The sequence below is a fragment of the Mustelus asterias genome, chromosome 9 (assembly GCF_964213995.1).
Source record: "Mustelus asterias chromosome 9, sMusAst1.hap1.1, whole genome shotgun sequence".
Taxonomy (NCBI): Eukaryota; Metazoa; Chordata; class Chondrichthyes; order Carcharhiniformes; family Triakidae; genus Mustelus; species Mustelus asterias.
The window spans coordinates 116719134-116742732 of NC_135809.1; the positions used below are offsets into that span (position 1 = coordinate 116719134).

At 45.9% G+C, this 23599-nt stretch overlaps 1 protein-coding gene across 1 annotated transcript in view; it reads right to left on the reverse strand.

Moving 5' to 3' along the window:
• Positions 1 to 4750: 4750 nt before the first annotated feature.
• The window catches only part of LOC144499280 (doublecortin domain-containing protein 1-like), a 420979-nt gene continuing 402130 nt past the window's right edge, over positions 4751 to 23599 (reverse strand). Inside the window, exons 32-34 of the mRNA XM_078221394.1 lie at positions 8708 to 8817; positions 6626 to 6691; positions 4751 to 4930 (exon numbers count right to left, since the gene is read on the reverse strand). Of these exons, the coding sequence (XP_078077520.1) occupies positions 6635 to 6691; positions 8708 to 8817 (167 nt within the window). The 3' untranslated portion in view covers positions 4751 to 4930; positions 6626 to 6634. The remainder of the gene's footprint in view (positions 4931 to 6625; positions 6692 to 8707; positions 8818 to 23599) is intronic.

Genomic DNA, 23599 nt, shown 5'->3' on the forward strand with positions numbered 1-23599 from the left:
TGGTGTTGTTAGACTCCTTACTGTGTTTACCCCAGTCCAACGCCGGCATCTCTACATCATACCTGATACGCTGCAGGAAGGATGTCCCGAGGCATGGTACATTGGGGAGACCATGCAGACGCTACGACAATGGATGAATGAACACTGCTCGACAATCACCAGGCAAGAGTGTTCTCTTCCTGTTGGGGAACACTTCAGCGGTCACGGGCATTTGGCCTCTGATCTTCGGGTAAGCGTTCTCCAAGGCGGTCTTCACGACACACGACAACGCAGAGTCGCTGAGCAGAGACTGATAGCCAAGTTCCGCACACATGAGGACGGCCTTAACCGAGATCTTGGGTTCATGTCACACTATCTGTAACCCCCACGACTTACCTGGGCTTGCAAAATCTCACTAACTGTCCTGGCTGGAGACAATACACATCTCTTTAACCTGTGCTTAACCCTCTCTCCACTCACATTGTCTGTACCTTTAAGACTTGACTACCTATGAAGACTCGCATTCCAACCATTATTTTGTAAATTGAGTTTGTGTCTTTATATGCACTGTTTGTGAACACAACTCTTCACTCACCTGAAGAAGGAGCAACACTCCAAAAGCTTGTGCTACCAAATAAACATGTTGGACTTTAACCTGGTGTTGTGAGACTTCTTACTGTGTTTTCATATATAGGTCAGGGTCGCCTGACTTGAACGCCTCAGACCTGGACTTCAGCAAGTAGTGGAATGGGCTCATAGCAAATCAGCAACCTATTTGACAATGACACCAAAAGGATATTGGTATGGTGTCAAATTGTGCTGTCAATTTCAAACAGAAACAGAAAATCTCAGCAGCTCTGACAGTATCGGCGGATAGAGAATAAAGCTAACGATACTGCAGTTCATAGAAAAATCATAGAATCCCTACATTGCAGAAGGAGGCCATTTGGCCATTGAGTCTGCACCAACAACAATCCCACCCAGGCCCCATCCCTTTAACCCTATTTATTTACTCTGCTAATCACCCTGACACTAAGTGTCAATTTAGCATGGCCAATCAATCTAACCCGCACATCTTTGGACAGTGGGGGGAAACCAGAGCACCCGGAGGAAACCCATGCAGACACAGGGAGAATGTGCAAACTCCACACGGACAGTGACCCAAGGCCGGAATCGAACCCGGGTCCCTGGCGCTGTGAGGCAGCAGTGCTAACTACTGTGCCACCATGCTGCCTGTTGATTTGCTCGGAGCCTGGTTTATGCTATTGGTGTAGGTCCATTTCTCCAGTCAATGTCTTTGGGAATTGGGGCAGGAGATGGAGCAAGGGGAGACAAATGCCGATTAAATGAGACGGGCCACCCCAGCTTTTAAAATACCGACCCAAAAGAACCTGGAAATTGACCAATGTTCATTCAAATAGTATAAAATATTAACTGAGAAATACTTCGGCGCTGAATCCACTCTGTCAGTATTGCTTTGCTGGGTGTTTCTACCTAGCTAATACTAAGCTGAATTTTCCCTTCTCTCTGGCCGTGGGGCAGGTACGGATAAGATTGGAGAATCCCTCCATTGGTATTCTTGTGAATGTGTCCTGATGAGTGCAAGTTGAAAAGTTTCGACAACATGCCCTTTTTTTCCCAACAATACTCAGGTTCTGTGTTATAAAATGCTTTAAGGCTTGTGTGAAACAGAGTCAACAGCTGGGAGTTTTCGGTCCCACCTGCTGTGGGCAAGAACGGGTAATTTGCAGAGGCAGCCCAAAGTCCAGTGACTTTCGACATGACTAGAATATTCCATGCAGTGTTGGAGGTCGTGATAACTCGTCACCGGAATAGTCACAGGTCAGGCGGAATTTTCCTGTCCCGCCCGCCATGGAACTCGTAGCGGGTGGGACACGGACCGTGCAAAGGATTTTCCAGGCTTGGGGCGAGGGCGGCCGGAAAGTCCCACCCGTCATCTTTGCATTCATACATTTCTTTCTGTGGAAGCTTGCTGAGCACAATTTGGTTTTTGCGTTTACGACAATACAACAATGACTACATTTCAAAAATCACTGTATTGGCTGTGAAACATTTTGGGATGCGGGAAGCACTATTCTTTCTTTTGCACTGCGTTACACCACATAAAATAAAAAGCCAGGATGATGGAGATTCATGTCAACAGTGGGTATTCCTTTAATTTATTCAGCAGAAACCCCTTATGTACAATGATGGCTGATGTGATTCTGATACATTCTCTGTCTGATGTTATATGTGGATGGATCGAATCATGGCCAGATTAAAACAAAAAGGAAATAACAATAATTTCAGAAGGTGACAGAGGGAGATATTTTAAATTGAGGCAACAATCTCCCGTCAGTGCTGAAGCAAAGCTGGAGAGTGATGTTTAGCCTGGCTATGCTTACTACTCAGAACAGAACCGCGAGATAACAATGCCAGCTTTCTGCTCCAGACGAAGTTAACGTTCTCTCATCTCAATGCCTTTTAATATTCAGTAGCAATAAATTGGAGCCAGCGTTCCGCGGTGCTGGGGAACGGTGCCACGTGTCAACCCAAATTTGTTCACTCAGCAAGTTTTTAATCAAGGTGGGATCAAAGCACTGATTAAATGCCTGCGATCAGCAGCAGCGTTGCTGACCTGACTCTGCTTGCCGATGTTGAGGTGCTGTGAGCTCAGGAATTTCTCATGACATTAGCCTTCGCTTTCCAGTGGTCCGCTTGCCAGATGTTCAGAAGCGTACCGAGAGTGAAGGTGGACCAGAATTTCAAAGCTGTCCAGGAAACTGAAACGGTTAAACGCGTCCACAAAAAATTCCTTTTTGTTTTTACTGCGTGCTTTGTAATGTGACCCTGTCCGCTCTGCAGTCCTCATCGTGTGACATTACCTGGCGAGGCAGCGGTCCAGTCAAGTTAAACAAAGTAGGTTGCAAAAGCTCCTTAAAAGCTTTCTATTTATATTTAAGCACCGATGACTCAATCTAAAATAAACACATTTAATTTTTTACTTTCCAGTATGAACCTATAATTAAGTTAGAGTGTAATTAAGGTACACATAACCTCCCAGGGGCTACTTTTTATGAAGTGAAATGTAAACATGCCATTAAGCTTTGAAGTTTGCAGTTTAAGTCCTGACTGATGACTGTTGGATTGTCAAGGTTCCAGAGGCACTTTTATATCTTCTTTTTGATGTAACTTCATGGGAGATAGCTGTTCATCCTTCTTAATGATCAGAACATGGGGCCCATTTTCACACTGAACCCCACAGACAGTAAAACATACAGACATACGAATTCGGAGCAGGAGTAGGCCATTCTGCCCCTCGAGCCTGCTCTGCCATTCAATAAGGACATCGCTCATCAGATTGTAAAGTTAACTGCACATTCCGCCTCCCCCCCCCCCCCCCCCACCCCCATTCCGCGCGCGATAACCTTTGACTCTCTTGTCGGTTAAGAATCGATCTGCCTTAAAAATAGTAATTGGATGGGATTCTCCGGCCGTTCATGCCAGCGGGATTCGGGCGTCATTCGACCACATCTGGAATATTGGGTTCATTGCTGCGAACTGCACCTCAGTGAGGATGGGTGGCACTTTCTGCCTCCCCGCACCACCCCCCCCCCCCCACCCCCACATCCCCCTACACACCCATTCTCCTCCCCCGCGGCAGTTTTTGTAGCGGCGGCGACAGCCCGCTATTGGCTGGTAGCAGGACCTTCTGGTCCCACTGCTGTCTACGGGGTATCCCGTTGTTCGTACCCCACTGGGAAACCCGTGGCTGGGGGGGGGGGGGGGGGGTGGGGTGGGGTGGGTAGTCACTGCGGCCAGGACTGGAAGATCCTGCCAGTGGGAATGGCTGGGAAATTCCCCCAACATATTGGCTAAAAGGGTCAAATTTATGGCAATGGGTTGCAGAAAATTAAGCTTGCGTCCCACTGAGTATAGAAAGAAAATCAAGAGGTGATTTAAATCAAGTGTCTATAAAAGAAGCATAAAGGTCTTAATTGGGTGGAGCAGGGGAATTATTCCAGTGTAAAGGTGCTCAGTGTCTCACTGGCAGCTTGTGTGGTTGAACATATTGGGCGGGATTTTCCAGCCACGCCCCCCATAAAACAAGAAAATCCATCCCGAGGTCAACGGACCTTTCCATGGTCCACCCCTCACCCGCTATGATTCCCATGGCGGGCGGAATGGGTAAATTTGCTCCAAATTGTTTATTGGTAAACTATCACTACAAACATATGCAAAGTACTACAATGCATGGGTGCTATCTCCAGGCTGGCTCTTTCTAGACTCTTCTCCACACCGTCGACTATCATGTGATTCTCTACACCACACCGCAGTACTGTTCTCCAGTTCCGCATTAACCCTTGCTCTGCCAAACACCCTATACTACAATGGCCTGCTGCTATCCCTTAAAGGCATTTACAACAGTGCGATGTAAAACTGAGCCTTTCCTTCTAATACCACAGTGAGAAACTGACTGTGTCGCAGTGATGGGCATGTTTCTGCTTGGTATTCAGTGTCGTGTTATAGCTGCTGAATTTATGAACACTAATAATGTCGGATTACTCAGTATCGATTTCCTTCCTTTCAAATAGATTCCCCTTCGCTTGTTATCTAACATTAGGGAAAATCATATGCATTATAGTTCCCGTTTCTGGCCCAACCAGTGAGAATCCTTGGAGTTTCGATTTCACAATCAAAATCTCTGCTCAGCAAATCAAGAAGAGCAGCAGATGCAGTTTTATAACAAAATCATTGGCAAACGGCTGATTATCCAACTTTTCTCTGGACTCTGCGACTCCACTGCTGTGTCACCTCAATGTTGGTCTCATTTCTGCAACACTGAGAAGGTTAAGGGTGGAAATCTGTTGCAATTCGTTAATTCTGGTCTCTTATCGGGAAGCTTCAGGTATTCAAAATTTTATCTACTTGGCCTTGAAATCCATTCCCACTGAAATGACAGAAGAAAAGGTAACAGAGCTGCCTGTGAGAAAAAGGTTACATTAAAAAACACTTTCACATCCATCACCAATAAAGGTTAGCACTGCTGCCTCACAGCGCCAGAGACCCGGGTTCGAATCCCGGCTTGGGTCACTGTCTGTGTGGAGTCACCACGTTCTCCCCGTGTCTACGTGGGTTTCCTCCGGGTGCTCCGGTTTCCTCCCACAGTCTGAAAGACATGCTGGTTAAATGCATTGGCTATGCTAAATTCTCCCTCAGTGTACCCGAACAGGCGCCAGAGTGTGGCGACTAGGGGATTTTCACAATAACTTCATTGCGTTGTTGATGTGTAAGCCTACTTGTGACCCTAATAAATAAACTTTAAACGTTATCACCGGCTTTCTTTCTATGTCCAGACAAAGATGTGAGAGGCGATTCTCCCAACCCACTGCGCTGCTTTTGTAACGCAGTGGACCGGGAGATTCAAGCAGAGGCCTTTTCGCGGGCCCCCTGGGCACCATGGCCTCCACAAGTGTCCAGCCACCGGATTTCTAGTGCCGTCAGTCTGCGCCAATTTCTGGTGCAGAGCTGAATAAATTATAGTAATCCTCATTTACATACAATGTAAATCCCATTAGTGGACCCGGGACTGAAATGGGCTACAGTATCCACAACACTGCTGGCTAACAAACTGCCCAGCAGCCTGGAGGCAAATGGAACTTCCAACGAAAGGTGGAGCAAGCTTGAAGGGCTGAATGGCTTACTCCTGCTTCTAGTTTCTATGTTTCTATCTGCCCCCAAACATAGAATCATAGAATCCTACAGTGCAGAAGGAGACTATTTGGCCCATCGAGTCTGCAATGACCACAATCCTACCCAGGCCCTATCCCCACAACCCCATTCATTTACCCTAGCTAGTCCCCCTGACACTAAGGGGCAATTTAGCATGGCCAATCCACCCAACCCGCACATCTTTGGGCATCAGAGCTCCGGGCATCAGAGGAAACCAGTCCATGAAGCAAGCAAACCCACAAAGGGAACTCTCTCTCAGCTGTCGCCATCCAACGTTGTGGGCACCAGGGGAACTCCTAAAGGCCACAGCTGGCTATTTGGGTGTGTGCGGGTGGGGGGGGGGGGGGGATCCAGGTCTGAATCCTAGCCTAGAAACCTCTGAAAATAAGAGGATAAACTCTGGAGTGTGTCAGTACTTATGCAAGATCCTGGGAGTGCCTCAATATTTACAAGCGGATCACTGGGAATGTTTTGATAAGTTTCAGGAGAGCCCTGGGGGTGTATCCAATATTCACAGGCAATGCCAGGATTGTGTCAATATTCACAAGAGAACCCCCACAAAAATAAGATCGCAAAACATGGGAGGCTGCTTGAATTTTATTGACTGGACAAGGCACATCACTGTTATTTAACAATAAGCATTGCATTTCATATAAAAGCCTATTGCTTCCATCGGGATTTGAATCTCTACAGCGTTTCACACCATTTAACAACAATAAATATCTCCTGTGCTAATATGGCACCCTGGAATTGAAAAAGGCAGATTCAGACAATAAATAGAATTTTTTCCAGTCCCTCAATTATAACTCGATGAGAAGCGTAGGCATTATGCCTGATCTATGACAGATAAAAGCACTAACAATTACATTAGGACACCATTATGCTAGAAGATTGATAGTGATTCGCTACTTACCTGTCTAGTTCATTCATTAATATCTTTGGCTGGGAGAAGGGCCAGAAAAGGACTGGGAGCCTCAACCTGTACAAAAAATAGCCCTGGCTGAGAAGCATACTTCAAAGACAAAAATAAAGCTCTCTTACTTTGATTTCCATGTACTTTCTCCAGACTAATTTTGGCTGACAGACCGCACCAAGACCTGGAAAACCCAGCCTAAGCAGAATGCCGCCATTTTGCTGGGGTCTCTCCAGTGTCCACAGTGGCTCATTGTGTAGCATTCTCGCTTCAGAAGATTCTGGATTGAAGCCCCGATTGGAGAATTAGGAGGGTGGCTTTCAGGCCCTGCTGATGTTGGGAACAGAGCTGGACAAGGTCCGAAAATACTGGTGCCAGCAGTTTGGCACACTGGCTCCCTGTTCCCATTCACACTGCCAGCCATGAGGCGGGTAGTGAATTAATATTAATTAAAAGCCTTCTTAGCTGGCAGTTAACTGGGAGTTTTCAATCGATGTTTAGTTTCCTGATGCAACAGGTGGGCAGTGTGAGGGTGGGAGCAGAGGGCCCAGAGGTGGGCATCCAGCAGCAACCCAGGGGGCTAGTGCCCCGGGCACACCTGCAGGCCCAGCCTTCTTGCTAGGGTGAGGGTGCAGCCAAAGGCCACCCTGTAAAATGGTGGCCTGGATACTTTTTATCTAAGAAGTGGCTGAGAGGGCACATCCATCTTAAAAGCCCTCTCAATTACTTATCATTTCATAGAATCAGAGAATCCTACAATACAGAAGGAGGCCATTCAGCCCATCGAGTCTGCACCGACCACAATCCCACCCCAGGCCCTATCCCCATAACCCCATGCATTTGCCCTAGCTAGTCCACCTGACACTAAGGGGCAATTTAGCATGGCCAATCTATCAAACCCACACATCTTTGGACTGTGGGAGGAAACCGGAGGAAACCCACGCAGACACAGGGAGAAGATGCAAACTCCACACAGGCAGTGACCCAAGGCGGGAATCGAACCGTGTCCCTGGCGCTGTGAGGCAGCAGTGCTAACCACTGTGCCACCGTGTCGGTTTTTATTGCAGCCTGCCTCTTGTCTCAAGCTGGGAGGCCTCTGAATGACCTTCCAGCTTTCAGAGGCCACCTACCTGCCACCTTTGGGGTCTATTCTCGAAGTAAGTTGGGACCCAGAAATGGTCCCAACTCCTGTTTCTTGCTCACAAACTGAAAATTCAGCCCCCAATCCCATTGTCCAGGCACGTAATCCCATGCCGAGACCGAGGGAGCGCTGTAGCATAACAGATTCTAACTCTGTCTGGCCTCAATTTAAATATCTGGAGAGGAGAATTATACCCTCCCTGATTTCTGAATGTTTACATTCTTAGCCATCCGAAACCCTCCCTGTGCATGCATCCAATTAGAATCCCAGCCAGGAATTGTTGTAATACGAAATGGAATGGCCAATTTACACACAGCTGTGCCACAAACAGCAATGTGATAACAAATGGATCATCTGTTCTTAGTGAATTTGGTTGGCGGATAATAATTATTGGCCAGAACACGTGAGGAGGACTTGGTTGCTCTGGAGCTATCCTACAAGTTTACTGTACTTGGAAAACATTTGCACTTTGCATTTGCAACAATGAACTTGTACAACAACACATCTTTAGAAAACATAGAAACCCTACAGTGCAGAAGGAGGCCATTCGGCCCATCGAGTCTGCACCGACCACAATCCCACCCAAGCCCTACCCCCACATATTTACCCGCTAATCCCTCTAACTACACATCTCAGGGACAATTTTTAACCTGGCCAATCAACCTAACCCACACATCTTTAATGTAGAAAATTATGTTAAGTCTGAAAAATGTCCTGGTAGTGTGCTGAAATATTGCAAAACAAATGTTTTTGGGTCCTTCAACACATGTTAAACCCTTAATTGACATATATTATTGGCACACTGCCTGTGGTAAAGCACTGGCTGATGTATAAAATAACTTTGCAAAGATTCTGCTTTCTCCCTCTTGAGAAATAATAAGATGATCGAACCTGATTTCTGATCAATATTTTCTCTTTGCGGAGAACAAAGAATTCCATACCTGTGGTTGGAGGTTTATTCTCGAAGTAACGACAATGTTGGTGGCATCATGTCCCTGTTCTTTTAGGACTCTTGCGTAATTGGCTCTGACCTCCACCTTTTGGCGGCTTGCTGTCAGAATGAGAAAGAGACAAGCGGTCAGCAAACGCCCCGTGAATAACTAACTGCCTTTCACTGCTAAGATGGCTGCTCACTTCCCCATACATTCGCGGGGAGGTGATGGCCTAGTGGTTTTAACCACAAGACTATTAATCCCGAAACTCAGCTCATGTTCTGGGGACCTGGGTTCAAATCCCGCCACGGCAGATGGCGGCGGAATGTGAATTCAGTAAACAAAATCTGGAATTAAGAATCTACAGATGACCATGAAATCATTGTTGATTGTCAGTAAAACCCATCTCGTTCACTAATGTCCTTCAGGGAAGGAAATCTGCTGTCCTCGCCAGGTCTGGCCTACATGTGACTCCAGATCCACAGCAATGTGGTTGACTTCAACTGCCTTCTGACAACTAGGGATGGGCAATAAATGCTGGTCAGCCAGCGACGCCCATGTCCCATGAATGAATTTAAAGAAATCAGATGCGCAGGCAATAAAAGTGTCAGGCAACTGCTGATCACCCTACCAGGCTGATTCCAGGGTTGGTGGGACTGATGTATGAGGAGAGATTGACTAGGTTAGGATTGTTTTTGCCGGAGTTCAGATGAATGAGGGGGAATCTCATAAAGACTTATAAAATTCTAACAGGACTAGACAGGGTAGATGCAGGAAGGATGTTCCCGATGTTGGGGGTGTCTAGAACCAGGGATCACAGTCTGAAGATTGGGGTAAACCATTTAGGACGGAGATGAGGAGACATTTCTTCACCCAAAGAGTGGTGAGCCTGTGGAATTCATTATCACAGGAAGTAGTTCCTGCCAAAACATTGAATTATTCAAGAGATGGCGAGATATAGCACTTGGGGCAAACGGGATCAAAGGTAATGGGGAGAAAGCAGGATTAGACTATTGAGTTGGATGATCAGCCATGATCGTGATGAATGGCTGAGCAGGCTCGAAGGGCGGCACGGTAGCACAGTGGTTAGCACTGCTGCTTCACAGCTCCAGGGACCTGGGTTTGATTTCCAGCTCGGGTCACTGTCTGTGCGGAGTTTGCACATTCTCTCCGTGTCTGCGTGGGTTTCCTCCGGGTGCTCCAGTTTCCTCCCACAGTCCAAAGATGTGCGGGTTAGGTTGATTGGCCAAGCTAAATTGCCCCTTAGTGTCCCGGGATGCGTAGATTAGAGGGATTAGTGGGTAAATATGAGGGTTAGAGGGATTAGCAGGTAAATATGTAGGGATATGGGGATAGGGCCTGGGTGGGATTGTTGTCGGTGCAGACTCGATGGGCCGAATGGCCTCCTTCTGCACTGTAGGGGTTCAATGGTTCTATGGCCAAATGGCCTCCTCCTGTTCCTATCTTTAATGATTCTGCTTGGCAACATTTACATCGCAGTCATCTGCAGTAAGGCTAAAAACTGCAATAAAAAGTTTTGTCTTTCAAGCAATTGGCAATTTACATTCAGATTAGCCTCATTCTGTTGAACAAAATATGGGTTTAATGACTATTAAAAAGTGACAATTGACAATCTCTTTACATCATAAGGGCAATAACAACAACTTGCATTTATATTGTCGTTAATGTAGTAAGAAAAAATTCTAAGGTGTTTCACAGGAGCAGTATCAAACAAGATGCAAAGCCGAGCCACTTAAGGCAAGATGACCAGAAGAGGTACCTTTAAAGGAGCGACTTGAGGAACAAGAGAGTGTGGCTGAGGTAGAGATGCTTAGGAAGAGAATTACATAATTCAGGGCCTGAGCAAGTGAAGGTTTAACCGCTAATGGTGGGGTGATTGAAACTGTGAATGTTGAGATGTTGGAATTAGAGAAGCGCAGGGATTGGAACGGAATGTGGGGCTGAAGGAGGTTACAGACCCAGGGAGGGGCAAGAGCCTTGAAGCCATCTGAAAACAAATATTAAAGAATTTTAAAATCGATCTGCTTGCATTTTAAATGGGGTCAGTTTGAGGGAGCGATGCTGGCAATACTCTGATACAGATGATTCTTTTGCAATGGTGGCTAAGGATGGGGCAATGCTGCGAGCTTGCCCTGTGGGCAGCTGGCAAGAGACAGCTTCAGACTGAAGTTCAGAGAGAAAAGAAGCTACAGCAATATTTCTGTGGATAGGCAGAATGTTTAAGGCACTAGGTTGGATTCTCCGACCTCGCCTGCGGCTGGGATTTTCCGGTCCCGCTGCTGTGAATGGAGATTTGGCTGAGCGCCAAATTCTCCGTCCTCGCTGGCAGCGGCGGCGGGGAGTGAACGGCCAGAGGCAGAGGCACCGGGGCAGCACGGTGGCACAGTGGTTAGCACTGCTGTCTCACAGCGTCAGGGAACCGGGTTCGATTCCCGGCTTGAGTCACTGCCTGTGTGGAGTCGTACGTTCTCCCCATGTCTGCTTGGGTTTCCTCTGGGTGTTCCGGTTTCCTCCCCACAGTCCGAAAGACATGTTGGTTAAGTGTATTGTCCATGCTAAAATTCTCCCTCAGTGTACCCGAACAGGAATGTGGCGACTAGAGGGTTTTCATAGTAACTTAATTGCAGTGTTAATGTAAGCCTACTTGTGACACTAATAATGAATAAAATAAATACTTCCGGCCACTAGTGGATGCTTTGGAGTGAGCAATACATGAAAGCAATTGAAAATATCTTTAATAAAATGTTATCTTTAATTGTGGGAAATTTAATTTTTCTTTCCTGATGCACAGCCTATATACAGAGTTCACTTAAATTCCTTTCTGTTTCTTCGAAGACCGGGACACGTCTCCCTACAATGAAACCCCTCCGTAGGATCTGACAAAATGGGGGAACCTCCTACAGGTCAAGCAGCCCTTTCCAATTTTGTCAGCGAAATGCATCGTTTGAGTGACCCTTCGAGGAATGCTGCTTGATTCAGGAACGCACAAGTGTTTTCGTAGCAAATGGAATAATACCGAGGCCTACAATTTTAATTTCCTTCAAAGGGAGGTACAAATGAAAGTGTGCGGTCTGTCACACCCAGTCAGAATATGTTTCGATCAAATATTGTGTGAGGAGCAAGCCTAATGAAAAGCTCGTTTTTCCAACTTTTTAAGGTCCTTGCTTATAATTCCAGGCCAAGGAAAAAGAACAGCTGATCTTATCTGGGCCAGACTGGGCTATACGCCAGCGGCCACACTGTTTTCCAGAGTCACAGGGCAGCAGCTTTCAATTTATGCCTGTGGGATGTTAGGTTGGCTAGAGAGATACTTTTCCAGGGTTGCTGGTAACTTTTCAAAGTTTAAAGTTTATTTATTAATCACAAGTAGGCTCACAAGGAGGCATACAAGATGATCAGAGGATTAGATAGGGTGGATAGTGAGAGCCTTTTTCCTCGGATGGTGATGGCTACCACTAGGGGACATAGCTTTAAATTGAGGGGTGATAGATATAGGACAGATGTCAGAGGTAGGTTCTTTACTCAGAGAGTAGTAAGGGCGTGGAATGCCCTGCCTGCAGCAGTAGTAGACTCGTCAACATTAAGAGCATTCAAATGGTTATTGGATAAACATATGGATGATATTGGAATAGTGTAGGTTAGATGGGCTTCAGATTGGTTTCACTGGTCGGCGCAACATCGAGGGCCGAAGGGCCTGTACTGCGCTGTAATGTTCTATGTTCTACATTAACACTGCAATGAAGTTACTGTGAAAATCCCCGAGTCGCCACACTCCGGCACCTGTTCAGGTACACAGAGGGAGAATTTATCATGGCCAATGCATCTAACCAGCACGTCTTTTGGACTGTGGGAGGAAACTGGAGCACTGGAGGAATTCCACGCCGAGACAGGGAGAACGTGCAGACTCTGCACAGACAGTGACCCAAGCTGGGAATCAAACCCGGGTCCTTGGCGCTGTGAGGCAAGGAAAAAGAACAGCTGATCTTATCTGGGCCAGACTGGGCTATACGCCAACAGCCACACTGTTTTCCAGAGTCACAGGGTAGCAGCTTTCAATTTACGCCTGTGGGACGTTAGGTTGGCTAAAGAGATACTTTTCCAGGGTTGCTGGTGACTTTTCAAAGTTTAAAGTTTATTTATTAGTCATAAGTAGGCTTACATTAACACTGCAATGAAGTTACTGTGAAAATCCCCAAGTCACCACACTCCGGCGCCTGTTCGGATACACTGAGGTAGAATTTATCACGGCCAATGCACTGTGCCACCGTGCCACTTACCTCTGTGTGATGGGGATTCTTGTTCTTTAACAACAACAGCTTGCATCTATATAGTGCCATTAACATAATAGCGCATCCCAAAGTGCTTCAGAGAAGCTTCATAAAGCAAAGTTAGACTCTGAGGCAAAAGAGCTGATATTTTGGCAGATGGCCAATAGCGAAGACATAGGGGCAAGCTTACCAAACAAATTCTAAGTCCCAAACAAGCATGAAAACGGGAGAGTTTTAGATCTTTTTTTTGGCAAGGCCACAAGTCCAATCTTATGCCACTCTGTGCAAAAAATAATCCACAGACTGTTTCCCACCAGCAAGGAGAGGGGGCGGGGCCTAAGCTCACCGGAAAGTCGGCAGCTGACATTAGAGGCTGCAATCAAATTTGGCATGTCTATTACAACTTCTATTTATTATTGTCACATGTATTAATATACAGTGAAAAGTATTGTTTCTTGCGCACTATACAGATAAAGTATACCGTTCATAGAGAAGGAAAGGAGAGAGTGGAGAATGTAGTATTACAGTTATAGCTAGGGTATAGAGAAAGATCAACTTAATCCAAGGTAGGTCCATTCAAAAGTCTGACAGCAGCAGGGAAGAAGCTGTTCTTGAGTCAGTTGGTACGTGACCTCAGACTTTTGTATCTTTTTGCCGATGGAAGAAGGTGGAAGACAGAATGTCCAGGGTGCATGTGGTCCTTGATTATGCTGGTTGCTTTCCCAAGGCAGTGGGAAGAGTAGACAGAGTCAATGGATGGGAGGCTGGTTTGAGTGATGGACTGGGTTTCATTCACGACCCTTTGTAGTTTCTTGCAGTCTTGGACAGAGCAGGTGCCATACCAAGCTGTGATACAACCAGAAAGAATGCTTTCTATGGTCAGTCTGTAGAAGTTGGTGAGAGTCGGAGCAGACATGCCCAATTTCCTGAGTCTTCTGAGAAAGCGGAGGCTTTCTTAACTATAGCACCGGCATGGAGGGACCAGGACAGGTTGTTGGTGATCTGGACACCTAAAAACCTGAAACTCTTGACCATTTCTACTTCGTCCCAATTGATGTAGACAGGGACATGTCCTCCACTATACTTCCTGAAGTCGATGACTATCTCCTTTGTTTTGTTGACATTAAGGGAGAGATTATTGTCATCACACCAGTTTACCAGATTCCCTGTCTCATTCCTGTATTCTGCCTCATCATTGTTTGAGATCCGACCCACTACGGTGGTGTCACCAGCAAACTTGAAAATCGAATTGGAGGGGAATTTGGCCACACAGTCATAGGTATATAAGGAGTATAGTAGGGGACTGAGAACACAGCCTTGTGGGGCACCGGTGTTGAGGATGATTGTGGAGGAGGTGTTGTTGCCTATCGTTACTGATTGTGGTCTGTGAGTTAGGAAGTTCAGGATCCAATTGCAGAGGGAGGAGCCGAGGACCAGGCCACAGAGTTTGGGGATGAGTTTCATCGGAATAATGGTGTTGAAGGCTGAGCTGCACTCAATAAATAGGAGTCTGACATAGGTGTCTTGTTACCGAAGTATTTCAGGGTTGAGTGCAGATTACCGGCTCGCTCCCATCCCTCGACCAGCAGGATGAGTAGGTAAGATTGTCCCCGTAGGTTTTATAAAATCATAGAACACAATAACATAAGAAGTAGGAGCAAATCATTCGGCCTGTTGAGACGGCTTCATCATTCAACGTGATCTTTCATGTGGTTTCGTCCAGGACATCAACTCCATTTTCCCACCTCGTCCCCATATTCTGTGATTCCCCAAAAGACAACATAGTTCAGACTTAAATATTATTCATTGATCGTACATCCACTACTCCCCAGCGTGGAGAATTCCAAAGATTCACGTCCCTTTGAGAGAAGAAATTTTTCTTCATTTCATTCTGAAATTATCGGCCCCTTGGTTACCCTGAAAGTTTTCCTTTGTTCTAGATTCCCTGCCAGGGTGAAGCAACTTCTCAGTATTGAACATTTCAATAAGATCACCTCTTGTTTTTCTAAATTCCAGAGAATATAGACCCAATTTACACAGCATCTCATAGACTAATCCTCGCATCGCAAGGTCCAATCCAATGAAGCTTCGCTCAATACCGCTCACAATACAAGTAAATCACTCCATAAATATGGAAACCAAGATTGGACACAGTATACAGTGAACTGGAGAGTGATAGCAAGACAGTGAGCTGGAGAGTGATGATAATAGAGTGAACTGGAGAGTGATGATAATACAGTGAGCTGGAGAGTGATGATAATACAGTGAGCTGGAGAGAGATAATAATAGTGAGCTGGAGAGATAATAATACAGTGAGCTGGAGAGTGATGATAATACAGTGAGCTGGAGAGAGATAATAATAGTGAGCTGGAGAGTGATAATAATACAGTGAGCTGGAGAGTGATGATAATACAGTGAGCTGGAGAGAGATAATAATACAGTGAGCTGGAGAGTGATGATAATACAGTGAGCTGGAGAGAGATAATAATACAGTGAGCTGGAGAGTGATGATAATACAGTGAGCTGGAGAGTGATGATAATAGTGAGCTGGAGAATGGCGATAATACAGTGAGCTGGAGAGTGATGATAATACAGTGAGCTGGAGAATGGCGATAATACAGTGAGCTGGAGAGAGAGGATAATACAGTGAGCTGGAGAGTGATGATGATACAGTGAGCTGGAGAATGGCGATAATACAGTGAGCTGGAGAGAGAGGATAATACAGTGAGCTGGAGAGTGATGATAATACAGTGAGCTGGAGAGTGATAATAATACAGTGAGCTGGAGAATGGCGATAATACAGTGAGCTGGAGAGAGAGGATAATACAGTGAGCTGGAGAGTGATGATAATACAGTGAGCTGGAGAGAGAGGATAATACAGTGAGCTGGAGAGTGATGATAATACAGTGAGCTGGAGAGTGATGATAATACAGTGAGCTGGAGAGTGATAATAATACAGTGAGCTGGAGAGTGATAATAATACAGTGAGCTGGAGAGTGATAATAATACAGTGAGCTGGAGAATGGCGATAATACAGTGAGCTGGAGAGAGAGGATAATACAGTGAGCTGGAGAGAGAGGATAATACAGTGAGCTGGAGAGTGATGATAATACAGTGAGCTGGAGAGTGATGATGATACAGTGAGCTGGAGAGTGATGATGATACAGTGAGCTGGAGAATGGCGATAATACAGTGAGCTGGAGAGTGATGATGATACAGTGAGCTGGAGAATGGCGATAATACAGTGAGCTGGAGAGAGAGGATAATACAGTGAGCTGGAGAGTGATGATAATACAGTGAGCTGGAGAGTGATGATGATACAGTGAGCTGGAGAGTGATGATGATACAGTGAGCTGGAGAATGGCGATAATACAGTGAGCTGGAGAGAGAGGATAATACAGTGAGCTGGAGAGTGATGATAATACAGTGAGCTGGAGAGTGATAATAATACAGTGAGCTGGAGAGTGATGATAATACAGTGAGCTGGAGAGTGATGATAATACAGTGAGCTGGAGAATGGCGATAATACAGTGAGCTGGAGAGTGATGATAATACAGTGAGCTGGAGAGTGATGATAATACAGTGAGCTGGAGAGTGATGATAATACAGTGAGCTGGAGAGTGATGATAATACAGTGAGCTGGAGAGTGATGATAATAGTGAGCTGGAGAATGGCGATAATACAGTGAGCTGGAGAGTGATGATAATACAGTGAGCTGGAGAATGGCGATAATACAGTGAGCTGGAGAGTGATGATAATACAGTGAGCTGGAGAATGGCGATAATACAGTGAGCTGGAGAGTGATAATAATACAGTGAGCTGGAGAGTGATGATAATAGTGAGCGGGAGAGTGATGATAATAGTGAGCGGGAGAGTGATGATAATACAGTGAGCTGGAGAGTGATGATAATAGTGAGCGGGAGAGTGATGATAATACAGTGAGCTGGAGAGTGATGATAATACAGTGAGCTGGAGAGTGATGATAATACAGTGAGCTGGAGAGAGATGATAATAGTGAGCGGGAGAGTGATGATAATACAGTGAGCTGGAGAGTGATGATAATACAGTGAGCTGGAGAGTGATGATAATAGTGAGCGGGAGAGTGATGATAATACAGTGAGCTGGAGAGTGATGATAATAGTGAGCTGGAGAGTGATGATAATACAGTGAGCTGGAGAGTGATGATAATAGTGAGCGGGAGAGTGATGATAATACAGTGAGCTGGAGAGTGATGATAATAGTGAGCGGGAGAGTGATGATAATACAGTGAGCTGGAGAGTGATGATAATAGTGAGCTGGAGAGTGATGATAATAGTGAGCGGGAGAGTGATGATAATACAGTGAGCTGGAGAGTGATGATAATAGTGAGCTGGAGAGTGATGATAATACAGTGAGCTGGAGAGTGATGATAATACAGTGAGCTGGAGAGTGATGATAATAGTGAGCGGGAGAGTGATGATAATACAGTGAGCTGGAGAGTGATGATAATACAGTGAGCTGGAGAGAGAGGATAATACAGTGAGCTGGAGAGAGAGGATAATACAGTGAGCTGGAGAGTGATGATAATAGTGAGCGGGAGAGTGATGATAATACAGTGAGCTGGAGAGAGAGGATAATACAGTGAGCTGGAGAGTGATGATAATAGTGAGCGGGAGAGTGATGATAATACAGTGAGCTGGAGAGAGAGGATAATACAGTGAGCTGGAGAGAGATGATAATACAGTGAGCTGGAGAGAGAGGATAATACAGTGAGCTGGAGAGTGATGATAATACAGTGAGCTGGAGAGAGAGGATAATACAGTGAGCTGGAGAGAGATGATAATACAGTGAGCTGGAGAGAGAGGATAATACAGTGAGCTGGAGAGTGATGATAATACAGTGAGCTGGAGAGTGATGATGATACAGTGAGCTGGAGAGTGATGATAATACAGTGAGCTGGAGAGTGATGATAATAGTGAGCTGGAGAATGGCGATAATACAGTGAGCTGGAGAGTGATGATAATAGTGAGCGGGAGAGTGATGATAATACAGTGAGCTGGAGAGTGACGTATTATTCTCTCTCTCCAGCTCACTGTATTATCATCACTCTCCAGCTCACTATTATTATCACTGAGCTGGTGAGTGATCACTGAGAGTGACAAAACAACTATAGTAAGAAGGCTGAATCCCCCCTCTATTTTTAAAACATTTGTAAAACTTTCATGAAATTAAGGAACAAATTGGAAATTCTCCCTCTGAAGTGAGCAGAGCCATGGGTATGACTATGAATCTCACCAATTTTTACAGATGCACCATAGAAAGCATCCTTTTCGTATTTATCACAGTTTGGTATGGCTCCTGCTCTGAACAAGACCGCAAGAAACTACAAAGTGTTGTGAATGTAGCCCAATCCATCACGCAAACCAGTCTCCCATCCATTGACTCCATCTACACTTCCCGCTGCCTCGGAAAAACAGCCAGTATAATCAAGGACCCCACGCACCCCAGACGTTCTCTCTTCCACCTTCTTCCGTCCGAAAAAAGATACAAAAGTCTGAGATCAGGTACCAACCGAATCAAGAACAGCTTCTTCCCTGCTGCCATCAGACTTCTGAATGGACCAACATTATATTAAGTTGATCTTTCTCTGCACCTTAGCTGTGACTGTAACACTACACCCTCTCCTTTCCTTCTCCACTATGTACTCTATGATCGGTATGGTTTGTCTGTATAGCATGCAAGAAACAATACTTTTCACTGTATACTGATACATATGATAATAATAAATAAAATCAAAAGGAACATTGGGCATCTCATATTTTTACAAGGCCTATTTATTCTGTGACCTTACTCATAAAATGGATTTGTAGCATTTATTAAGACGAAAGAAAAAGCTGGCATGTATACAGCACCTCACGATATGCCAAAGTGCATTGTAGCCAATTAGAAGATAGCCACTTACAAAGGAAATGGGACAGGCAACAAGCGCACAGCCAGATCCCACAATCAACAAAAATCAGGTAACCGTGTTGGTTGAGGGATTACAGTGCTATCATTTATACATCCAAACCTGTCAGAGGCACAACTCCTGCTTGACTGCACGCCTAAATAACCTCTTTCCCTAATAAAGCCAGGTGTGACTCATTGATGCACACACATGCACAAACATGTACACACACACAAACATGCACACACACACACTGCACACACACATGCACAAACATGTACACACAAACATGCACATACACACACTCTGCACACTGACACGCACACACACAAAGTCACACTGCACACAGACACAAACACACTGCACACTGACACGTACACACACAAACACAGTGCATGCTGACACGCACACACACACTCTGCACACTGACAGGCACACATGTACACACATAAACACTGCACACTGACACACACACTGCACACTGACACACGCACGCACACACACAGACATACTGCACACTGACACGCACACACTGCACGCACGCGCGCACACGCACAATGATATATTCGGCTGCAACTCTCCCTATTTGGGAGAACTCCAAAAGCAAAACGCTGCAGATGTGAGAGATCTGAAATGAAAACAGAAAACGTTGGAAATATTCAGCAGGTCTGGCAGCCTCTGCGGAGAGGGGAACACAGTTAACATTTCAGTTTGTAACCTTTCAGCAGAAGCAAGGAGAACTTTTGGGTGACACGGTGGCACTGATGCCTCACAGCGCCAGGGACCCGGGTTCAATTCCGGCCTCGGGTCACTGTCTGTGTGGAGTTTGCACATTCTCCCTGTGCCTGCGTGGGTTTCCTCTGGATTCCCTGCTCTTCTTCGAAACATCAGCGTGGTATCTTCTACATCCACCTGAGCAGGTAGGCAGGAAGGACCTTAATTTAACATCTCGTGGGGAATAAAGCACTTCCCACCTACCTCCAGACTGAAGCTTTATAAACAGGGGGATTTCCACAGTAACTTCATTGCGGTGTTATTGTAAGCCTACTTGTGACACTAATAAATAAACTTGAAACTTATACTCATGCCCCTGGAGCAGGGCTTGAACCTACAACCATCTAGCTCGGAGACAAGAGGATCATCCACCAAGTTATGGCTGACAGCTGATGTCAGAATCAGTTGCACACCAAATACTAACCTGCCAGAAAGTATTAGTGAAATGATTAAAAACTGTGGGTCAGCATTTTAATAATGATACACTGCTGCGAGTCTGCTTTCCCATTTGTAATCTTTTACAAAAACAGAGGGCATCTGCCAGAGAATAGCGAAGCGATAAATGAGAGGCTTATCGTGTTATTAGTGTGGGATGGACCCATACATTCCACCAGTCTGGTAAGAACCAGATAGACCTTTTAAATTGGGAACACATTGCGGCAGCTACATGTTTAATTCATTGAAGTGTTTGCTGGATTCTGCAAAGTCAAAAAGGAAAATCCTCCAAAATGCTGGTGGCGATTAAATTCCACCAGTAGATCTTTCTTTCTAATAGCAGTGGGCTCCAGTGTTTTGCTTCAGTGAGGACTCCAAACATGAACCGTAAACTCAGGGGATGCTCCCAGAGACCAATCTTTGTCTGGTAAAAATGTGTCGAGAGTAGCATTCGCACAGCCTTGCTGACCTCTCCACATTACAACAGGCAGCAGAGGAAAGTCGCTGGGTCATCTTTGGGAGAAGATAGGGCCAGTTGCAGCCGACTGTATCATTATGTGTGTGCATGTGCACACGTGTGTGCGTGTCAGTGTGCAGTATGTCTGTGTGTGTGCATGCGTGTGTCAGTGTGCAGTGTGTGTGTGTCAGTGTGCAGTGTGTGTGTGTGCATGTCAGCATGCAGTGTGTTTGTGTGTGTACGTGTCAGTGTGCAGTGTGTGTGTGTATCTGTGTGCAGTGTGACTTTGTGTGTGTGCGTGTCAGTGTGCAGAGTGTGTGTGTGTGCATGTTTGTGTGTGTACATGTTTGTGCATGTGTGTGTGCATGTTTGTGTATGTGTACATGTTTGTGCCTGTGTGTGTGCATGTTTGTGTGTGTGTGTACATGTTTGTGCATGTGTATGTGCATGTTTGTGTGTGTGTGAGTGTGCAGTGTGTGTGTGTGCATGTTTGTGTGTGTGTGTACATGTTTGTGCGTGTGTGCATCAATGCGTCACACCTGGCTTTATTAGGGAAAGAGATTATTTAGGTGTGCAGTCAAGCAGGAGTTGTGCCTCTGACAGGTTTGGATGTGTGAATGATAGCACTGTAATCACGTAGTTTCAATGCTGCTCAGGAAGCATTTTCCGCCAGAGTGGCTGAGTATCGTAGAGCTGACCATAGGAAGGGGCAGAGGTCGCCCTTCCTACCTGCTGAAAGGTGCCGTAGGTGAGGGCAAGGTTGGACTTTGCGAAACGCAGAGTAACAGGGATTGGTTTCAAAGCCGGGAAGATGAACAAAGGGATTCAAATTATGAAGGGTTTTGACAGAGTGAAAATGAAGAAACTGTTTCCACTGGTAGGGGGGTAGGTAATGAAAGGACATGTCTTTACCTCATTGGCAAATAGCCAGAGGGGAAATGAAGTGATTTTTCTTTACACAGCATGTATTTCTGATGTGGAATGCGCTGCCTGAAAGGGTGATGGAAGCAAATTCAATCATAATTTTCATATGTGAGCAGGGGGTAGGTTGGGCTAATTGAATAGCTCTTTCAAAGAGCAAGCAAAGGCACAGTGGGCCAAATGGCTTCCTCCTGCGCTGTAGGATCCAATGGCTTTTTTCATTCCATCGTGGGACATGGGCGTCACTGGCTGGGCCAGCATTTATTGCCCATCCCTGGTTCCCCTTGAACCCTGTGGTTTGCTGGACCATTTTAGAGGGCAGTTGAGAGTCAACCACATTGCTGTGGCTCTGGAGTCACATGTAAGCCAGACCAGGTAAAGACGGCAGATTTCCTTCCCTAAAAGACATTAGTGAACCGAATTTGTTTTTCCGGCAATTGACAATGGTTTCATGGTCATCAGTAGATTCTTAATTCCAGATATTTTTTATTGAATTCAAACTCCACCATCTGCCTGAAGATCAGAATCAGTCGTTATCTCCTGCAGGATCACAGAGTCTGTTGTCACTTGCTACCAGGTACTCCGCACTGCTCCAAGAATAATGGATCATTTGGGAACAGAGCATTCAGGAGAAATCTAGGGTCGGCGTAGTGGAATATTGCACAGCTGCAATGGAACGCACCCGATACTCCGCCCAGTAATCTACCGCAAGAAGCTCCCAGACTGGGGTCCACGGAAACCTCCCAGTGGGTCCGTGGCACATGTGAAAAATGCAGCTTGCCCAATCAAAGACAGGTTGGGCTCCAATTGGGCAAGCGTGGACAGCAGCTTGAGAGGATGAGAGGGTCATGGAACAGAACTTGAAGTGGGCACCGGAGCATGGGGGCGGGGGGGGGGGGGGGGGGGCACGTCCAGAGCCAGCCTCGGAGTGGGGGAGGGGGGGTGACCAGAGTGGGCCTCTGAGCTGAGGGGGGAGGGGGCAAGGGGCGGGGTGAGTTGGGCAGGCCTGTGCATAGCTCAGAGACAGTCAAAGGGGGGTGACTGTGTGTGAGAGAGGAGGGTGCAAGTGTGTGTGAGAGAAGAGGGCGAGTGTGCGAGGGAGTAGGTAGAGTGTTAGTGAGGAGGGTGAGCTTGTGAAAGAAGAGGTGAGTGTGATGGGGTTGAGTGGTGAGGCGGGTGAGTATGTGTAAGGGGCTAAATGTGTGTGAGAGGGAGACGTTGTGCATGTGTGTGAAATGAGAGTGAGGAAGAGAGAGGGAAGAATATATGTGTGTGTGTGTGTGCGCGCACGCGTGTGTGTGTGATGAGAGAGTATGTGTTAGAGCGAGGGAGCGATGTGTGTGTGTGCGTGTGTAATGAGAGAGTGCGTGTGAGAGAGAGAGAGTGGTGAGAGTGTGTGTGTAATGACAGAGTGCGTGGATGTGAGAGAGAGGGTGGTGTGTGTGTCCAAAATGAGAATCCAGCACTCTTCCCATTTGAACCAAACGAGCAGCAACACTCTCCCAATAAAAGTGAGAAAGGTAAGATCTCAGTATGATTTTTAAGAAGTGAACTTTTTAACTTTAATAAACTCATGCACATACGGAATAGAAAAGACTTCTATAAATTAGGTTTTTGTATGTTTGTACACATTGTTGTGGTTTGGCCTTTCAATGCAGCAAGAATGTTTCTCACAGGGTCCTTCAGTGCTCTTGGGAGGCCAATAGGGTTCCGTCACTGGAAAAGTTTGGGGCATCCTGTACGAGAACTCTGCCCCACCCCCCCCCTCCCCCTCTCCGCGATCACCCCCACGGATGAGCTATTGGAGGAGAGCCCACATTATAAACATGTGGGAGTCAAAACCCTCAGGAAAGAAGGGAAGGGATTTAGAAGGAGAAAACAAACCTAGCAGAATGAGCAAAGTAAGGTCTTTTACTGGAGCAAAATCAAAACAGATTGAGACAGAAACTGCTGTGGCCAATAATTCTGTGATTGCTGAATGCTATTGTATCAAGTTTCTCTTCTCCTTATTCTAATGGAGACATTAACCCATGGGTTTTATTTAAACACTGGTGATGCGATTTTGACATGAGCATAAGAACATAAGAAATAGAAGCAGG